The sequence below is a fragment of the Electrophorus electricus genome, chromosome 4, assembly GCF_013358815.1.
Source record: "Electrophorus electricus isolate fEleEle1 chromosome 4, fEleEle1.pri, whole genome shotgun sequence".
Classification (NCBI taxonomy): Eukaryota; Metazoa; Chordata; class Actinopteri; order Gymnotiformes; family Gymnotidae; genus Electrophorus; species Electrophorus electricus.
Window position 1 is genome coordinate 27,011,601 of NC_049538.1, and position 20,251 is coordinate 27,031,851.

At 41.6% G+C, this 20,251-nt stretch overlaps 1 protein-coding gene across 1 annotated transcript in view; it reads left to right on the forward strand.

Moving 5' to 3' along the window:
- hydin (HYDIN axonemal central pair apparatus protein) overlaps positions 1-20,251 on the forward strand; it is a 64,920-nt gene that overhangs the window by 666 nt on the left and 44,003 nt on the right. Inside the window, exons 3-18 of the mRNA XM_035525645.1 lie at positions 752-877; positions 1,523-1,642; positions 4,284-4,418; positions 5,295-5,494; positions 5,646-5,770; positions 12,528-12,729; positions 13,067-13,250; positions 15,111-15,210; positions 15,694-15,812; positions 16,519-16,742; positions 17,261-17,328; positions 17,493-17,728; positions 18,764-18,864; positions 18,955-19,090; positions 19,298-19,462; positions 19,655-19,807. Coding sequence (XP_035381538.1) covers positions 752-877; positions 1,523-1,642; positions 4,284-4,418; positions 5,295-5,494; positions 5,646-5,770; positions 12,528-12,729; positions 13,067-13,250; positions 15,111-15,210; positions 15,694-15,812; positions 16,519-16,742; positions 17,261-17,328; positions 17,493-17,728; positions 18,764-18,864; positions 18,955-19,090; positions 19,298-19,462; positions 19,655-19,807 — 2,394 coding nt within the window. The remainder of the gene's footprint in view (positions 1-751; positions 878-1,522; positions 1,643-4,283; positions 4,419-5,294; positions 5,495-5,645; positions 5,771-12,527; positions 12,730-13,066; positions 13,251-15,110; positions 15,211-15,693; positions 15,813-16,518; positions 16,743-17,260; positions 17,329-17,492; positions 17,729-18,763; positions 18,865-18,954; positions 19,091-19,297; positions 19,463-19,654; positions 19,808-20,251) is intronic.

A 20,251-nucleotide genomic window follows, 5' to 3' on the forward strand; every position in this document is an offset into this window, starting at 1 on the left:
CAGAAATCCATTAAACTGACATCATGCACCAAATCCTACCTCTAGCCCCCAACACACACACACACACACACACACACACACACACACACACACACACACACACACACACACACACACACACACACACACAAAAACAAAACAAACAAACACAAACAAAAACAAACACCTCTGCAGGTAGAAATGTTGAGGACATACATATAACTGTCAGTTAGTAAAAAATAACCAGACTCCTCTTTCATTAGTAATTTTCATTTAAAGTTAAAATATTTTTTTCTGACCTCAAAATACAGAAAGTACAGTTTGATGTTTCATTTGTGGTAGGCTGATGTGGTTTTATTGATACAAAAAATGTCCAAAAAGCAGAGGCTCAAGACTCTTTAAAAACTACACATGATGCACACTGGAATATAGGGATGATTCCTGTTTCCTTTGACTAATGTATATTAATCAGTGTTGCTGACTCCTATTTGCACTCTTACAATCTGTAAAAAGTGCAAAAATGTGCCATGTATGTGTATGCATGTAGAGTATATATCTTTCTAAACTATCAGTGGGAATAGAGAAACGTGGGAGTAACATATAACTGACTATACAGTACATGTACAAGTACAGTACATGCACTTCCATATTACTCATGTTTGTGCTAATGTTTGTACTGTACTGCTCATACATGTAGTTTCCAAAGTAAAAATGCTAGAAGGACTATATTCATTGTTCATAAAGTAACTGACTATGGTTTATCTCCTTATAGCTGACTCCATCTGTGTATGCACAGGAGTTGTCTCAGACCACAGAGGAACGATTAGCTAACACATATGAGACGCACCTGCCTCGTATTCTGGAACTCTTAGATATGAGTGAGACCACACATCACAAGGTAAAACAACAGTAAATCCAGCCTAAATACTTAAGTATTTAGTATTACTAGCTTTTTGTTCCAGTTAGCTACTTATTGGTTTATTTGTTAAATTTGTTTGTTGACTTCTGTGTTCTTTGTCAGGGCTTCTTTGTCAAGGCTGATGATGTTCTAGGGGCGTAGTGGCAGGGCGGTCACTGTGACTTCATGTTTTGTAACCATATATCTCTGCACAAAAGAATTAGCATGTTCTAGAGGCCAGTACATAGAATTCCCTCCTTTTTCTTATACTGAGAATGGGAAATAAAATGGATGTCACTGAAGGAATTACACAGGAAAACACTTAATTTAAGGGTCCCTGGGTGCAGTATGCACATTTCTTATTATACTCTCTGGATGCATTACAACTTTTTTTAAACTCTCTTTGCGTCTTTCTCTCTTTGCATCTACTTCTTCTTTTCTCAGATACTTTCATCAGTCTATCTCACCCAACTCCCCAATCTCTACCCACTCCAAATCCTTCGCTTTTCTGTCTTCAGATACTTGGACAGCATCTTTGACATAAAATACGTATTTATTTCAGGATATAAACAAAAGATGCTGGGAGTAAGTGGGTCTTTATTGACCTCTTTCCAATGCTGAGGGGTATTGTTGCTTTGTGCCCAGTTTTCCACAGTGGATGTGGACCAGCCTTTTTTCCAGCCTTACCCATCTGAGATCGTGTTCCAGAACTACATGCCCTCCGAGACGTACGAGGTGCCTCTGGTGTTGCGCAATACTGACAAGGTGACTTTGATAAAGAGCTCAACTCTTGTTTATGCATCTCATGTGTGTTTGAGCATGTGTATGTCTGTGGGATGATAACTGGTTAAGAAAGGACATAATAACTTAGCCTGGGAGTCATATAGGGTCACTTATGTGATCAAGTCTAATCTTGCATTGAATTAAATTGCACAGAATCAGAAATTCTTTATAGTCTATGCCTGGACACAATTTGGGTGTGGAGAACTATGTGGAGAACTTGCCGTAGTAACAAAATACCTTACTATGGAATGCCACTGGATTAAAGAATTATGAGGTAATGTGCACCTATTTGATAAACTGCAGCTTTTCATTCTTCAGTTTTTGAATTGAGATCAAATTTGGCTTGTTGGTGTGCATTGTATTCAATCCATTTAATTTTATTCTAATAGAAGATTTTCAACAGTTCATATGTAAATATCCAACTAGCAAAACACTGGAAAGCAAGAAAGCTTACACTGCCTGTGCTGAAAAGTTCCCTAGCTGTTCAACTGTTTTCAAATCTTTCAGTGTTTGCAACTTAAAATGATGTCTTCAGCCAAATAGTACAGCTCCCACTATGATTTTGATGCTTAGCATGAAGCAAATGAACAAGAGCAGAAAGAGCACAAACATTCTGATTCTGAAAGCAGTTGGATTTAGTGTTTACATGCAAATGATGGCCAGTGTTCTTTTTTACTATATTGTTATAGCAGCACAGCAAGTCTTTCAGCTGTATAGAAATTGGATTCACATGAACGTCCATCAGATTACTGTATTTACACTTACATGTTTATTTGAAGGTTATTTTTTTCTGATTGAGCTGTTAGTCAGGATATTAATAGAATATTAGGATGCATGTAAATATAGTCATTACGTTTTACCTCTGCATAATATACAGAATTTTGAGTATGTGTTTGAAGTGTTTGTAAACATGTCTGTGTGTGTGGGGGTGGGATGATGACTTTTTATGAGTGGGACATAATGGTATATAGCCTTTTAGACATTAATTCCACCTCTGTTTTCACTGCAGTAGACACTGATTGGATTTCCTATTGAAAAGGGTTCAACATGGTAGATAAATCATCACTGGATTTGTCATTTGAATCGCAAGGACTTTGATTGCTTAGCATTTCTTCCTGCAGTCTCCTACTGAAAAGCCACAAAGTCTACAACAGAAAAAAACATTGTACACTAGAAGATTTGATTAGTCTTGATTTATGACTCATTTGTGATTATAATCATGAATGTAACAGACCTAATCAACATGTAACTCAAGGTCTAGGTCTGTATGAAGCTGGTAATAGAGCTACTTCTTGGTATTTGGCATCTCAGGTAAAAACTGAAAACATGGGGATTTTATAGTCATGCTTTCGTTTAATATTCTATACTAGCTTACAGTTTCATATACAAACATGGTACTACCTGTACCAGTGATACAGTTAAACTAAGTATCACATTTCCAATGTGGAGGTAAAGCTACAGTGGTGTGAAAAAGTGTTTGCCCCCGTCCTGATATCTTATTTTTTTGCATGTTTGTCACAGTTAAATGTTTTAGCTCGTCAAACAAATTTAAATATCGGACAAAGAACACAAGTAAACACAAAATGCAGTTTTTAAATTAAGGTTTTTATTATTCAACGAAAAACAAATCCAAACCTACATGGCCCTGAATAACATATCATACTTGTGTCTATGTTAAGGAGAAAAATTAAAAATCCTCATGTAGCAAGACAGAAGACAAAATTTCTCCATGGTGCATAAACACAGTAGCGAAAACTAGAAGACAGATGCTAAGACTCGCATTATCAGTCACTGATATTACAGAGCTGAACTGTGCAGTGTGTCTTCATTAAAACTGTTTTGTGGCTCCTGTCTTCATCTTGGAACTGAGCCAATCACAGCTGAGGCTTCATAATTGTGGTTTGGACTGCCTTACTATTGGTGTTTTTGCATATATTAACTGCAACTATATCTTAATATTTCAGAAGCTCTCTCTCCCAATCATTGTATTAGTTGTAATATATAGGTACATCAAAAAGATGACATTGTGAGGGATTTTTATTTAAAAACCTGTAACCTAATGTACTACTGAATGACTTGTTTCTTTTCACAATAAATATCTTCTGAGGTTCTTTTCATCTTAAAACCACAAAGAAATTAGTAACTTATGATAACGAACAATATCTTACTATGGAGTAAGACCTCCATTTAATGAACTCAGTAAGGACCCAGTTGATGACCTGATTAAGGGAAGCAGCTTTTCAATCTTCACTTTCTGAATTCAGATTACATTAAGCACTTGCACTGAGATAACACAAATCTATAGTCCTTTGGTTGCTTTGGAGAGTTATGGCCTGTGACACATCATGAGTTATTATTTTTAATGCTTACTGGCGAAGGGGAGGGGTAAATATTTTTCAAAAAAGTGCCTCTTGCAATGGGGGCCCAGAATCTTTCATTACACCACTGTCAATGCTTGTCACACCTGCATAGATTCAAGGTTTCCTTTGTAGTATGTCTTAGAAATTGGAGCTTACAATGCAACTTTCATTACATGCTATTAGCAACAACCAAATCAACATTTCTATAATATTTGGCCACTGTTATCTGTCTCAGCTTGATATGTGCTCTTCTGCCTCTGCAGATTCCTCACCTGGTGAAGGTGGTTGAGGAAGCCTCATTGTATTTCAGAGTGGTCAGTCCGGTGGACATTGGCAGCAAAGTGGCCCCAGGCATGACCTCCACCTTCACCATTTTATTCACCCCACAGGAGAACAAGGTACATTTTCTATAAGGGTGACACTGCAATTAAGAGTAGAATAAACCTGTTTAAAATATAACCAAGTCATTTCTTTGTAGCAAATAAAACAATTGCATAGATGAGACAGGATTCACTGCTGCCTTTTATATATGGTGCTGCAACCAATCAGTCTATTCCCCTGTTAAATTGCACCAGCCGGGTTAGACACCATGGCAGTGCCAGGTAACAAGTAGCTCCCTTGAGAACTGATGAAAAAGAAGCTATAATTCATCACACTTGACACAGAAGGAACTTCAGACACTGTTCTGTTCCAGTCTAAATGACTGTGGCTTGCTCCTGTAAGACATCAATGTCAATTCTCGAATTACAGTTTAATGTATTGGCGAATGACTGGTACGCATGCCTTGGTGTACAGGGACTGTGACATCCACTGTCCACGCCCACTCTGTCTTCCATTAGCCATCATTCTGTGGTCCGCTGTACAGTCTGCTAATCTGCTTTGCTGTGGCAGCACATTAATACGGATCGTAGCATGGTGCCACTTCAAATTGAGTCCCTATAGCACTTAATGTCGCAATCCAATCAGTAAGAAAGTCCACACTTCTTACTGTTCAATGGGAAGGAAACCAGACTCACTCTCTGGACTTTGTGATGTAGCAGTTGTAATCAGACTGTCAGCTTGATAATAACAACAGAACTTTGTTACTTGATGGTTTCAGAGAAAACTGTTTATAATTACTTGCACCTTATATTTTCTTTCTCATATAAACACATAAAAGATAGGGGTCCCTTACTTATATGTAGAATGGTCATTCAGTGTGATCCTGTACAGCAGACTGATGTGGTCTACAGTGTCCTGTAGCTGGTTCTGCATGCCTCTGGTCTGTTCTGTAGGACTACATCCACAGGCTGATCTGTGTCACTGAGAGGGAGAAATTTGAGGTGCCCATTAGGGCAATTGGGGCACGTGCCATCTTAGACTTCCCCGACCAGCTGCACTTCCCTCTGTGTCCTGTCAAGTGCTCTATGCAGAAAACCCTCCTTGTGCGCAACATTGGGAATGGCCGGGCCAAATTTCAGCTCAGCATACAGAGGTATGAGACACGTAGATGAGCAAACGGAATTTTACTAAACCAGAGACTGCTTTGACTATTCGTACTTCAGTAAAATGGAATATCATGGTGTGTTTTATGTTTGTGTGTACGTGTTTTTAATTTCTGAGCACCTGTGTTCTTTTCCCTATAGCCCGTTCTCTGTAGAGCCTTCAGTAGGTACTCTTGGTGTTGGAGAGTCCATGCAGATGACTATTGAGTTTTTACCCAGAACTACAGGAGACCACAGCCAGCAGCTGCTGCTCCACTATAACACTGGTACAGTAATTACACCTATGCTGTAATTAATTTGTTGCTATTAATTCATTATTTTTGCCATCAATACATTCAAATTACAATCAATGCTGCTCCACTGCTATGTGAATCCAATAATTACAGATATATTCCTTTATGAGTAATGTTATATTAGAATGATTACAGCTGTTTTAAATTTAGGCATAAAATGTTGAAGAGGTTAAGCTGCAATATCATTCACAGCATGCCTTGGATAAAGGCAGACCAAGGTTTGCTTCAAGGTTGCTGTAAGTGGTCTTTTTAACAGTTTTAATGGTATTGTGATAACTTCTACATGTAGATATAGAATTTTAGAATGGTAATTTAAATCTGCCTGGAACTGTGCAATATATGGTTTTAATGAATATCTACCAGCCAATCAGAAATATCATCCATACCATGCTATAAAAATACTTACAGCAAAGCAAAAACCTTAATGTTAACACTTACAATGTCCCAATAAGTCCATGTTATAGTGTTAATTTGGCACTAAAGTTTTTGTTGTGTGTTCTTCCTGTATACTTTGTTATATATGATCAGTTTTGAAGTTTCCTAATCCATGCTTGCTTGAACATTTCGATAACAATAAATTGTACTAAAAGTCATTTACAAACATAATAGAATAATTATGTGGTAAGAATAATCACTCCCATCAAACGAGGTGGAACTAGATGGATGTGTCTGCCCGTGATAAGCAAAATGAAATTTCTTGGAATTACTGCAGCAGTTTCTCTCCCTACTAGCCCTGCGGCTAATGTGGTAACACAGCAATAGTCATTTACTCTGTGTTTTATATGAAAACTGTTAATCTTTCCTCCTGCGCTACAGGAGCACGAGTGTGCGATGCTTTCAGTATCATATCCTATTATCAGTTTGTGGTTATCTCATGCGTACTGTATAACACTACCAACTAGTGGTACATGCCCAGGTGGTACCTGTCTCTTGTTTGATCACAGCATATCACTTACAAGTTGGTTTTAATGACTTCCTTAATGAATATGAAAGCTGTTTATGAGGGCCATTTCCCATTTGTGTTTATCTTAACATTCGCAGTGATTTTGCAGTTCAGGAACATTGGTCATTTACAGAATATGACTTTTATAAATCGCCCTTCTCTGAATGGGTTTACATGTTGATCTGATTGAGAGCTGATTAGGATACCACTCCAGTGTCTGACAGCATGAGCTGTAAACTCAAAACTCTGTTGATGGTTGAGATGATGATAAGATCTTCTTTAATAACAACAAGAAGTCTTACCTAGTACTTACCTAAAGTATATGTGTGTGAATGGATGTCTGCATGTGCACATGTGTGGGCGGGGGGGGGAAAGAAATTAATAAAAAAAATTTTTAAAAATGTATATATATATATATATATATATATATATATATATTTGTATGTGTGTGTTTGTGCATGTCCATGAGCTTGTGGCATTCGTAAATGTGCACATTTGTGTGTGTGTGTGTGTATGTGTGTGTGTGTGTATGCATGCACATATGCTGTAGAATGTGACTGAGCTCTGCACACTTAGCTTTGCCATGCTGACTTGTTTTTCACAGTGTATGAACACAGAGGTCCAGTTCCATTAACATTTCATTATGTACACCATTCTAAACACACCACTTTGGGCCCATCGGGGGGAGTGTGATTTTTAATTAAACACCTTACTCTCTCTTGCTCATTTATCTTTCATGTTTAAGCTGCTCTTGAGCAGCTCTTGAGACTCCTTTTGGGTTTTGGAACACGGGGTCTGGCAGAAAGCTGCTCCCGTGCCACCCTCTCCAACAGCAGTCCTACTGGCCCTAGACCAGCTCTGTCCTCATGCCACAGACAGCCAATATCTGCCGTCTACTCCTGCCTCATTACCTGACTTAACTGTACAGTCCTTTGTAGTTCAACAGAAGTGGCTGGCCTGTGACCAGCTTCTCTAAGAGGAAATGGATGAAAGTAGCATTCTTTTATATGACTTTTAACAGCTCTAAATAAAGATAAAAAGTTGACACTAAAGTCTTAAAGCTCTAGTAGGTGGGTTTTGTAGTCCTGTAGCTAACTTGGTAGAGCAGGTAGAGAAAGGTCATGGTAGCAGCCAAGGTCGTGGATTTTATCACTCTGGATAAGCATATATAAACTATTAATCATAAAATATTATAAACTAGAGCTGATGCACTGAGCTTCAGCTGCATCTAAAAATTACCCATGAAATTCACTGGCAGTAGTATGTAGTATGAGCAGCTAATTTGCATAGCTGAGGATTGTGCATTTATTGCATAGTTTGGACCCCGTCATCTTAACAACTGTGCAGTTAGCTTAAATAGGATTATTGAAACCTGTGTCGCCCTGCTGGAAGCTGAGTTTGCCTAATTACTAATAGCTGGCTCTGATTAAATCCCCCCCATTCTCCGTCTCTTAGCTGGTCTTATTTCTTTCTTTCTTTTTTGCTTGGTATCATCTGTCTGCTCAGCGCTTGCCTATTAATGGTGAAATATGCATGCGGAGCAGAATAGGCCAATGAGCGACAGCACCGGCGGCTACTGGGGGACCCCCCTTGCCAGCGGACACGAAGCATGCCTCGTCCCCTTACAGTGAAAGCTATTTCTACAGGCTTCTCAAGGGACATTTCTGCTTCTTAGAAGCCCCGCCCCCAACAATCACTGTCCTCCACAACAGTGTAATGCCTTTCTCTAGCATGGATTCTATATTTAGACACAGTGATATTATCTAACTTTGCTATGACAAATTGTTTCCTTTATGCGATGTAACGTGTATATCTCTTTGCGCTTGTTTTTTTTCTGTTACAAATGAAGGCATGGTGTGTTATGCTGGCTCGTCTTCCATTAATGCTGTTCACACTAAAGCAAAATCTCATTACGTGCTGGCACCCAGGGAAGAGTGTCCTGAGGAAACCATCAGCGTCTCGGTCGCATGGATATGGCTGGGGAAGAGAACTGCCATGCAGTCACAAATCAAAATTGTATTAATTCATGTGCTTTCGTACATTAATACAAAAACAGGGGGTGATGGAGCGATTAACGTTCCCACTGTAATTTTCACTTTCTCACTCTGTGGCTGCTTCATTGACTGGTGAGCAATGTATGTAAAACATGCCATGAAAATGTACAGGGTTAATCACTACCACATACCCAAGAACCAAGACTTCATACCAAACGCGAGTGCTGTGCTGCTCTAAACACGAATCCTTCAGACTGCTCCATATTTGTTTTTATCTGCAGCAATGCATGATAATCTATGCTAATAGTGAAGTGAGTGGTATATTCTTAGGTTCTCATTTCCTAACGCAGATTCGTTCATTTGTTTGTCTTAGGCGGTTCGCCTTCAAGTTTATCTGCACTCTGCATCTTTTTTACCCTTGCCGGCTGATTGCTGGAACATGGCTGAAATGGTGCGGGGCAGAAATGCACCTGCTGGAGTCAGATCTGGTTCCCAGTCATTTTCACCAGTTATAATCCATAAAGTGCACTGTGCTAATGTCAGATAAGCATAAATTAATCATCTCAGAGTGTAAGTACTAATCTTAAATCACCTCTTTGTAAATTTTATACATTGGAGGGTCCAAAAATGTTTGTAATACTTATACGAAAAGGTCTGCTGGGCTTGATTTTATATGGCTGATTTTGGACTGCCGTGGTTCTTATTTGCAGAAAGAGGAAACAATTCCTTCATGGATTTGCATGTAGCCCTGCTTTGGCTCTAACAGCCTAGTACACAGAGCAAAGTCTTTTTAGAGCGCATTTTACATGAGCCGATGAAGAAACACACACACACACACACACACACACACACACACACACACACACACACACACATAAAAACACTGCAGCACAGAGAGTCTTCTCTGATGTAGTCCAGCCCCCACCCTCGTTTCACAAGACCACAAGAGCACAGATGCAGTTTAGCCTATCAAAGACACCATCTCTTCCTCTTGACCCACTTACAGAAGTACAGGTTACAAAGATTGCGTTTTTGTGCTTGTTTGTAAATGTTTATGGTTTAGTTGGGAAGGGGGCGCTGTGTCAGCTCTGTGATAACATTGATAATTTCATTGTATTTTCCTTGTTCTCTCTCTCTCTCCTCTCCCCCATTCATTTTCAATGCATCTTACAGCATTTAAGTTGTACATCACTGCTATCATTTCTCCTTGAGCCATATCAGATGTGCCAGCTTCCATTGTATACGCTCTGCTAAAGTGTGCATTAACCAGCAGTGGTACCCCCAGCTCCTGGGGGACATCTTTATATAACTGCGCCAGTCGCTATTCCAGTGCTTACTGCCTGGGCTGCCAGCAATCATCTGGTTGTATTCCACTCACTCTCTACTGTCTTAGACTGGTGCCAGAGAGGGAGAGGTATATGGCAAGGAAGCACTTTTGGAGAGTTTATTTTAAGCCTTGAACTCCACACAAAAAAGACCATTAAGGAATGTTTTTCCTGTTGAATTTTAGATTTCAGACTCAGTGTGTTCACTCTTTGAAATAAACAGCAGTGCACTCTCTGTGTGCATGTTGATAGCCAGTCATTCTGAATCCTGTGGTGTTAGGGTTGCATTGCACCTGATACCACACGATCCCCAGTGGGGGTCAAACGACCATCTCCCCAGTCTCTGGCGAACTTCTTGTTTGTGTCAGTGCCTCTATAGAATAGAGTCAGGAGAGAGATGCCTGTGTTGAGAAAAATAAATGTATTCCCCGCACAGTACATGCAATAAGGTACTTGTGTGAACAGTCAGTTCATGTCTGTGTCTTATGCAATGTGCTAACTGAGAGCACATGCAGTCATGCACAAATCAGCAAATGAGATGCACTGGCAATTCATCCTGCAGAGTGCAGTAGTGTTCCCAGCATAAAAACATCCCTCTGGGCAAGAACTCCGTCCATCCATGATGTTACAACATCATTTGTCCATGTGATGCGGTGTAAACGTGATGTTAAATGCAGAATCCACTGGTTCGTGAAAAAATATTGATACAATTTTATTTTTTAAAATCATGTCATGCGTGTGAAGTGGCTGACGATCCTGTTTTCTAGCTATCAACAATCAATCTATCACCCATCTCCATATTCATCTCTCATGCCATTTGGATGGTGATGTTATTACTTGTGGGTTGGTTGTAAATTTGTTTTCCTGAACCTGGGAGGGTTGTCAGAGGAATTGGGTCTCTGTCCCCACTGCCACACACACACATACAGACACACACACACACACACACACACTCCCTCTCTCTTTTGATTGCGTGTTTTTTTTGTTTTTTTTGTGTGTGTGTGTGTGTGTGTGTGTGTGTGTGTGTGTGTGTGTGTGTGTGTGTGCGTGCGTGTGTGTCAGTATGTGAGTTTGTGTGTTGATATGTTTGTCAGTCGCCTGAGAGCTGGCTGTGATGCACTCTTGGCTTCTGTTGATGGATTGAGTTCATCTGGCCTTGAAACATATGAAAAATGAATCATACCATGCATAGATTATGTCTTGTTGGGGACAAGAAAGAAAAAAACTTTTTTTACTCCTTCAGATACATTTCTTTTTGTCTGTTGTATATCAGTGCAAAGAAAATTATACCTAGCCTACATTTCAATTTGAATATGTATTTCCCATTTGTGTGTGGGGAGGGGCACATCTGCATTTTCAGTTGTCATTACTTTGCTATTGCTATTATATCTGCCCAAGCATAAGGCTGCTGCTTTGAATGTATCCAAAATCACAAAAAAAGTCAAAATGCATGTAGAATTTACATACCCTGCTGGCCTCATTTTAAATTCCACTTTTCGTGTTGTCAGTTGCGGCTGTGGATCAAGTGACCTCATGCCCCTGGAGAGCTCATTTGCTTGAATGGCTCCAAGTGCCAAACTGAGAGCAGTTCAACAGTGCCATTAAAAAAATTCAAACCACCGATTGTTCAAAGCGCCATCTTTTTATCAGTTCAGAGTGTTTCATTTAGGCTTTGCATAAGCAAAGTCTGATGAATACAAATGCAATGCACCAAATTCACCTTAATCCTACTCATCAAATCTAAAGGCCATTTTCCTGCGGGTGCTGACATGCTGCACTGTGGCAGGTTGTGAGCAGTTCCCTACTATCTTAATCAAAGTAAGCTTTTACAACAGCCACGTGCGGCACGCAGCATCACCATTAATGTTCACGGCAAGCGAAAAAAAATGCTTTGTGTCTATTTTGCTGCTCGCCACACATGGCAAACCAGGTGTTTCTACCTAAAACATAATCAGAACAGAAAATAGCTAGCCTTGGCTATATTTCTATTCATCAGCAAATCTCAACAAAGCTCTACACTAGAGTAACTTTTCTTTTTTACTGTTCATCAGTATTTTAACTTTTCAAAGGACTAGGAACTAGGAAACTAGGAAAACTATGATAAAGCCATGTTTTAAAAAAATGCAGTTACTATGACCAAGTTGTTAAGAGATATTTAATTATCATTCCCGCAGCAGTAGGATACCATAACACTCATCCCCATTCCTGTTGCCACTGTGGGAATAGTTTTCCAGAGATCCCTATACATGGGGACTACTGCAGTGAGTCGCATCCTCTGTGAAATAACAAGTGTTGTGAGTTAGCTGGGACTTGGCATGCTTGCTGCACTGTTTCTGGTGTAAAAAGGGCTTGTTGCTCCAGTGGCCCCTGCCTGTTTCTTTTGTTCATTTGTTGTGCTCAGTGTGGGAAAACCAAGAGGTGTGATTAATTGCGGACCATGTGTATGATCAAATTTTCTCCTGTCTCAGGTGAAGACGTCTACGTCAGTCTGTACGGAGCCTCTAGTGACGTCAACGTGAGGCTGGACAGGAACTCGGTGCTGCTGGAAAAAACGTACATCACCATGGCCAGTGAGCGCACAGTGGCCATCCTGAACAGGAGTGACTCCATAGTGCATTATCAGTGGAAGAGCTTTGCCACCCAGGAGGAAGAGGAGCAGCACAGGCTAAGGTCCGATTAGTGTGGCTAAAGCACGGTTAGCTTTAAGACTTTTGAGTCCCAGAGCAGTGTCACGTGCTGCATTCTGGAGTTTCCGACCTGACAGTTCAACAGAATGTAATGAACAATTGGATTATTTCATTTTGAGCCATCCTGCACTATACTACACCATAGCATTGTGGATTCCATGTTTCAGTCTGACTCCCACCCCCAACTTTTGTGCTCTCAGTCTTTCTCTGAACACGTAAGAGTGACCCTATCATCTCGTTGAGTTTTAGCTGCTTACATTAAGAAAACACTGACAAACCTGCAGTTCACCCTTCTCTCTTTGTCTGCTCCACTTCCCCAGGTTCTGTATGGAGCTACAACAGGAGGAGGCAGATGAGATGGAGCAGTTTCTGATCGAGTGTGGAGCAGACCCCAATATGCGTGACCGCCTCTCCCTGCTCTCACGCACATTCCAGCACCGACGCAGACAGCTCCGTCGGGAGCCACTGCTTTTCAATGACAAGCACATCATTCTAGAGCCCCAGGTCTCTCTCTCTCTCGCTCTCTCTCTCTGTGTTACACACACACTTTTCCTGAGAGTTTTACACTGTCGTATGGTTAATTTTCCTCATGGTGAGCAGAAAAATGTTGTTGCACAATGTCACAAACACAAATAATGTATAAACACACACTGACACTATATGATGTATAAAAACAGATACTCTGATAAGTTTTTGGGATGATTACTATGCTGTCAAGATTGTCATCTTCTCACTTCATCTCCCATGCGGTAGTACGCAGTACCCAATTAAATCTGAATCCTAGCATGTCTATGTATGGTGCAACATATGCTATAACATATGGTGTAAACCAAACACACAACACAGCAAAGTATGGCACAGCACAGCACAGCACAAGACAACAAAGCATAACATAGCAAATCACAGCACAGCACAATACAGCACAACACAACACAACAGCTTACAAGCTTTCACTAATGAGCCAGGAGGCTCCTGTATGTGGATCAGTACTGTGTAATTATGAATGGGGACATTTCCATCACATTCTGCAAAACCATGCACCGACCTACAGACCTACAATATATATCTATAATAGAATTATCATACTGTTCTGCATCTAGAATTGTGTGTGGTTGCAAATGCGGTTGAAAGTGTTTGGATTTGTGTGCAGCTATCTTGGACCTGTACCTGTCTTCTCAATTTCGCATCCATCCAGGGCCTGTGTTTTGGGTGACAGAGACAGATCTAAGGCTTATTTTGCTCCACAGGATACCAGTTCAGTGCTTTGATGAGCCGTGTGCTCCACTGGTTTTTTCATGCCCTTAACACTTACACCCTGGACACTGTAGCAGTAGCTCTTCTGCTCCCCTTCAGTAGAAAGTCTGAGCGTTGTTCCTAGTGCTGCTGTAAAAAAAAAAGAAGAAGCTGTGTCTCATCCTCGCAGGTCCAGAGTGCTGAGTCACAGCCTTGAATCAGACTTTTAACCTTGTCTTACCTGCCACTGTGACTGATGGGTAGAGAGAGGCCCTCCAGAGGTCCAGCTACACTCTCTCATCCAATCGTATTGCTCTATTCGAAACACCCATGTCCGCTCAACCTGCGAGGCAAGCCCCACACGCCCACAGGGCAAAGGGAGGGGGGCGGGGTGATTTTGCCCTGAGCACCACTTTGACATGCATTTTTTTCAACAAGGGAAAGAGAAAGCGACACAGTGAAAATGAATGGCATACCAATACAGCCTCTGCTAGGGTTTGAAAACCCCTCCCCTCTGCCTGCTGGGTCAGCAGAAGTGTTTCTGCTCTCTTTGAGTTCTGCAGTGTCATGGTGGACAGTGAGTTACTGGAGTACTGTTGACTTCTCCATTACTATTGCCTGCTGGCTAGTGAGCAATTGGTATGTGTGGGTGTTTGTGTGTGTGTGTGCGGAGGTGGTTGTGTGCGTGTTTGTTTGTTTGTTTTGTGTGTGAAAGTAGTCAGCAACTTTGTGTTATAAATTATGAATATTATAATTTCCTACACTGGTGTATTCTGTACACGTTGTCATTCAATGACTGATATAGCCAAAATTCTCACTAAGCACACTGTACAGAACACTGGGCATATTTGAAGTCTCTGTATAGGACATTGCCTTTATGTGAGATAATTAACATTGAAAAAAATATGCCAATAATATTCTATGCTCCCCTTATATGTTGTGAAAATCTGTCACTGTACATTTTTCTTCACTTGTACGTTTATTAGTACTGTTGTGTTTACATGGCACCATGCCAACAAATCCAACAAACTGAGAAAACTGCGATGTCTAGGCCATAGTTTCTGCCTTTTTCTGATGGAGTGGATCAGAAAAGAAGTGCGATCCACTTGACAGGGTCTGTATTGTTTGCAGGAAGGGGATATCTGGCCGAACCGGACAGCGGAAATAAATATCATCTTCAAACCCCAAGAAGCCAGACTCTACCAGCACACTGTGTACTGTGATGTCACAGGTACTGGACGGCCTAATGACCACTGAATGATTGTTTTAGTTCATTACCTATATGACAAGCTTTTTAGCAGTGAAACAAGTATGGACAAAATGTCTGCACTTTATGTATGGACTGATTGACTGATTTGCATGGGTGTACTGAAGACCATCTGCCTCATAAGAGCACACGTTTTAAGGACCTAGAAAAGGTCAAAGACTATAAACATGGTTAGTAGCACAAAAATCACAACCCCTGTGCCAGTATACTCTGCATACATGACCAAAACCGGTGTTGATTACTAGAGTGTGCTTCACGATACCTCTTTTCTGTGTGTGAATTTAGTTAGTTGAAAATCATGCACTGACCTCATCAAGTAAACGTGGTACTCCGCTTTTAATAAAATGGGATATCATTTTAATGATATTGATATTGGTGTTAAAAGATGTCCTTTCTCATTTGCCTTGTATTTAACCAGTCCTGTGCTTACTTATTCTCCTTCTGCAGGCCGAGAGTCACGGTTACCACTGCGTATAAAGGCAGAAGGCATGGGGCCCAAGCTGCAGTTTAACTTTGATCTGCTAGATGTTGGGAACGTGTTCATTGGCTCCAAACACAGTTATGAGGTAAGAGCCATTAGCTTTTGTCTAAAATGGCAATAAAAATATAATGAAGCTCAACCTTAATCATAAAGTATAACAATTAAATATACTGTTTCACAAATGATCTACTCTATTAAAAAAGCCTTCTGCCTGTCCCTCTGTCCTATTACAATCCAGGACTCTTAGCATTGCCCTCACGCAGGTCACTTCCCTGAGCCTAGCACACAGCTGTGCAGGAGAAGACAGTAATACACTGACTTTTACCAGTACATTTACCAGTAAAGACAGCGAGACTCGTGTCAAACTGATTCTGTCTGTTAGCAATGATGTTTGCATTAGTTTAGCATGAATTCAACAGCTGATTAATAATTAAAAACCCACTTCGATACTGGTCTCGGTAAAGACAGATTTTTGGCACAGGTCAAATACCCTTGGAGTTGAATTATTTAAACGATATATCTTTCCCAGACCATGGTATTTGAGATTGCATTAAAATAATTGTAAAGGACTTAGGCTAAGTGAATTTGATTTTGCCTGAGAACTTGCCTTGCAGATATTAACTATGTGTAAGATTAGTATGGCTGTGCTGTAACTGATCTGCGTATCCATCCATGTATTGGGCCAGTCAGTTACACGTCAGAGAACATGCTTAGATTCACATCTGATCTGGCCTTCTGGACCAAGCGTGACACTGATTCTGTGTGTTTATCTGCTCTTACCTTTGTCCCAGGTTCTTGTGAGCAACAAAGGGCTAATAGATGGCCCATACAGGCTGGAGCCTCCCAGTACAGCTATGGGTCTGTGCTTTTCCTTTAGTCCTACTGAGGGCATGGTGCCGCCTGGGGCCTGCCATGCTCTAGAGGTCCGCTTCTCATCCGACAAGCTGGGCACCTTCTTTGAGGAGTTTCGCTTCACTGTCGTGGGGAACCCCCAGCCTCTTAAGCTCACCTTCAGGTAACTGTCTTTGTTTTACCCCCAGCAAACCCATTTTGCTAATGAATACCTATTCTTTTAGACCTCTGTATCTCAAGGAGTTACAGTTGTTTTTGCCATTATGGATGTTTCATGGACCTGTTTATCACTGCCTTGGCGTCTGCCCCACAGTCACTTTCATTGTCTAATTTTGCACCGTTCGCTATGCAGATCGAATGAATCCATAAGGGTTGCACCTTTAATCTAATGAGTGAGTGTGAGGTTTTGGCATCTCTTTCTAAATGAGGTGGATTCAACTGGCCAAAAGTAAAGACTACAGGAGCGGTACACTTTGTTGTCACACACAAAATAGATTGATTCTGTTTTTCTTTCCCTCCCAACTTCTCTCTCTTCCTTCTAGCTCTGTCAAACGCTTTATTCCTCAGCAGGGCTTTGGTACTTTCAGTTAATTACTTGTTTCATGCCGCATGTCCAGTGACCTTCCCATCTCGCTGGGCTGTGTTTTAATGGGAAGCTCTCTGTCCTTTTCTCTGTGGCAGGGGGTGTGTAATGGGCCCAACGTTTCATTTCAGCGTGCTGGAGCTCAACTTTGGCGAGGTGTCCTTCGGTAAATGAACTTGTGCTTTGCACTTCATTAATCATAATGATCAATGCCTTTCCATTCAGCAGTAACCCCAGTATCTCTGTCCTGTTTTCTGCCAATTTCATAGTAGTCTTGATTATTTTCTCCCCAATTTCTGTTTGCTCCCTCTCTCCCCATTGACCCCACAGGCTTTCCTTACACACTAACCTGCAGTCTTAGCAATACCTCACTGGTGTCCATGAGCTTTGACCTGCGGATTCCTGCCGATGGGAACGGGGCGGACAGTATAACTACCACAGAGCAGATCTCACAGCTGGACAGGAATGAGTGGACAGCAGTGGACAGGGTATCGGAGAGGCCTCAAGAATTCAGAGTGACACCCACTTCAGGCAGCATCCGGGCTCAGGGCCAAATGGACATCAAGGCAGGGCTCTTTGTTTTATACAACTTACCTACCTCGACTTTATTTTCCCACCACATATTCAAAACAGATTTGAATTGATTTCACTATGCAAAGTTTAAACTAGTTGGACCAGACTGTCTTGCTTGCCCTTTGCAACAACAATGCACTCTCCCAAAAAAGAATAAACTCTTTCGTTTGGGAAATTCCATGACAGGGTATGGCTCATAATTTGAAATCCCTTCAGTGCAGGACAGACTTTTAATCTTTTAATCCCTAATCATTTTAAGACAGCTCAGATGCTTTAAAATGCCTGCTTAAGAGACGAAATGAAAAACACAGAACAGGAGAATGAAAGGAACTCAGACAGAGGTGCCTACCTCTCCCTCAGCCCTGTCAAACTTCGATTATCTCACCTTGCTTCTGTCACTGGCTGTCCGGTACTGCGAGTGCCTGTCTGCTGGTGCTCGTTTCCCATCACGGCTGGCTGTCATACTCTTGAAAGGAGCAATCAGCTGGATCTGTCCTCCTGTCCGCGGGCCTCTCAGAGCTTCTCTTGAAGGTATGCAGGGCGTGGCGGTCTCACTCCGTGACAGGCCTCTTGCTTACGGTTGCTCTAATGAGGCCTGTTGATGCAGAGGTCTGTGTGGGGGCTCTGAAGAGGCAGATGGGCCTCAGTGGCACCGCCCTGGCAGCCAGCACCAAACGGAAGAGGCTGTGGCAGCCGAAGAGCTCTAAGCTGCACTTTTAGTGCACACAGCCTCTGAATTCCATGATAGGTCTCTCTTGTCATGCCTGCACCGTAGTGCAATAAATGCTACAGAGCAGCTGTGTTATCAGCACAAATGTACATAAGAAACATTATATCCAGGCAGCCTTACTGTTTTTTTTATTTAAATATTCCATATGTGTATCTATATATGGTATTAGTTTTAATATTGTTTCATCCCATGGATTAAGTTACTGCTTAATTTTTTCCTTGGGATGATGCTGGTAGTGAGAAGGGTAATGTCGAATGTTGAGAGTGTTTGTGTGTGTGTGTGTGTGTGTCTGCTGTAGGTGACCCTGTGCTCCAACACTGTGCAGCAGTACAGTCTGGCTCTGGTGGTAGATGTGCATGGAGTGGGGGAAGAGGTCTTGGCACTTCCAATCAAGGCCAGGTAGGGTGTCCACAACAACAGGCAAAAAGCCTGCCTGTACCTCCTCTGTGTACATGAAGTGTATGCCTTTGCTTCCGACTGTCTTTGCAGATGTGTTGTTCCTGAAGTGCACCTGGACAGCCCTGAGCTTCAGTTCCAGTACTGCTTCCTGGGACACCCATATCAGCAGTCCATCAAGCTGATCAATGACACAGGCCTCCCTGCATGCTATGGCCTTCTGGCCCAGGTTAAATTTATGAGGATCCATTATCTGTATTAAAGACTCAACAACTCCTAAGAAAATTTTAAGAACCTCATTCAGAGTTTAAGGCTAAACGTATTCCCCACTATTGTCCAATCAAACAGATCTCTTACTTTGAGTGTGTCCCACTGTACAGAGATTTATGGTCCATATTGGTGTAAGTGTATGTGTATGTCTGGTGTCTCTTTTTAGGAATATGAGGAGAACCCATCTCTGCTGTTCTCCAGTGCTCATCCCAGAGGTGTGATCCAGCCGTGTAGTACAGAGCAGATCCCTCTGGTTCTCCAGGCCAAGACAGTGGGCCCACAGCACCTCACGGCCCTTATTGCCATTCTGGGCCAACAAGGTCCTCCACTGGTGAGCACCTGTGAAAGAGAAGACATTTGACTACATGTTTCTACACGTTTCTTTCCTTAATTAGCCAGTGAATCAGCTCTTAAACATTCATATGCATATTCGTGGGTCCCATTCAAATGCAAAATTTTGAGCCTAAGATTTTTAGCAGTTAGCATGATGTATGCTCCTCCAGTCTCTCTGTGTCTCCCGCAGGTGCTGCACCTGTCCTGCATAGGCCAGGGTCCTGCCATCTCCCTGTCGGCCACTGAGCTGCACTTTGGCACCATCCCTGTGCTTAGCGATGTCCCGAGGATGCTGCAGCTGTCCAACAGCTCCCCCATTCCGGCCCGCTTTGTGGCTCACATGGTGGGTCTCCTGCGGTTAGGGTCAGAAAATGACAGAGAGTAACATGTGCACCTTCACTCTGTAGTAGGACACATTTTAGTACAACATCCACATCTCACATGCTAGGTGTAACCACACCAGATTTCCCCCTGCTCATTACACTATACTCTTAATTAAATTCTAGTCTAATTGAGTGTATAATTAATACCCTAATTGGCTGAATGGTTTGTTGGCTTTGTAGTTAATTGACTGCCAGTCTGATTCTGTTAGCAGGAATTGTGGATTGGACTTCATTGTTTGCTCTGTGTAGGCATGTGTAGGCATTATCAAGCCAGAGTGTCTTAATGGTCTTCTTTATCCATTTGTTTATTGTCTGTTTATCTGCATAACTTTGCGGGAAAAATAGTGTCATTTGGTGTTATTGTCGGTGGCTTAGTCCCATCTTCTGGACTGTTCCCTAAGGCC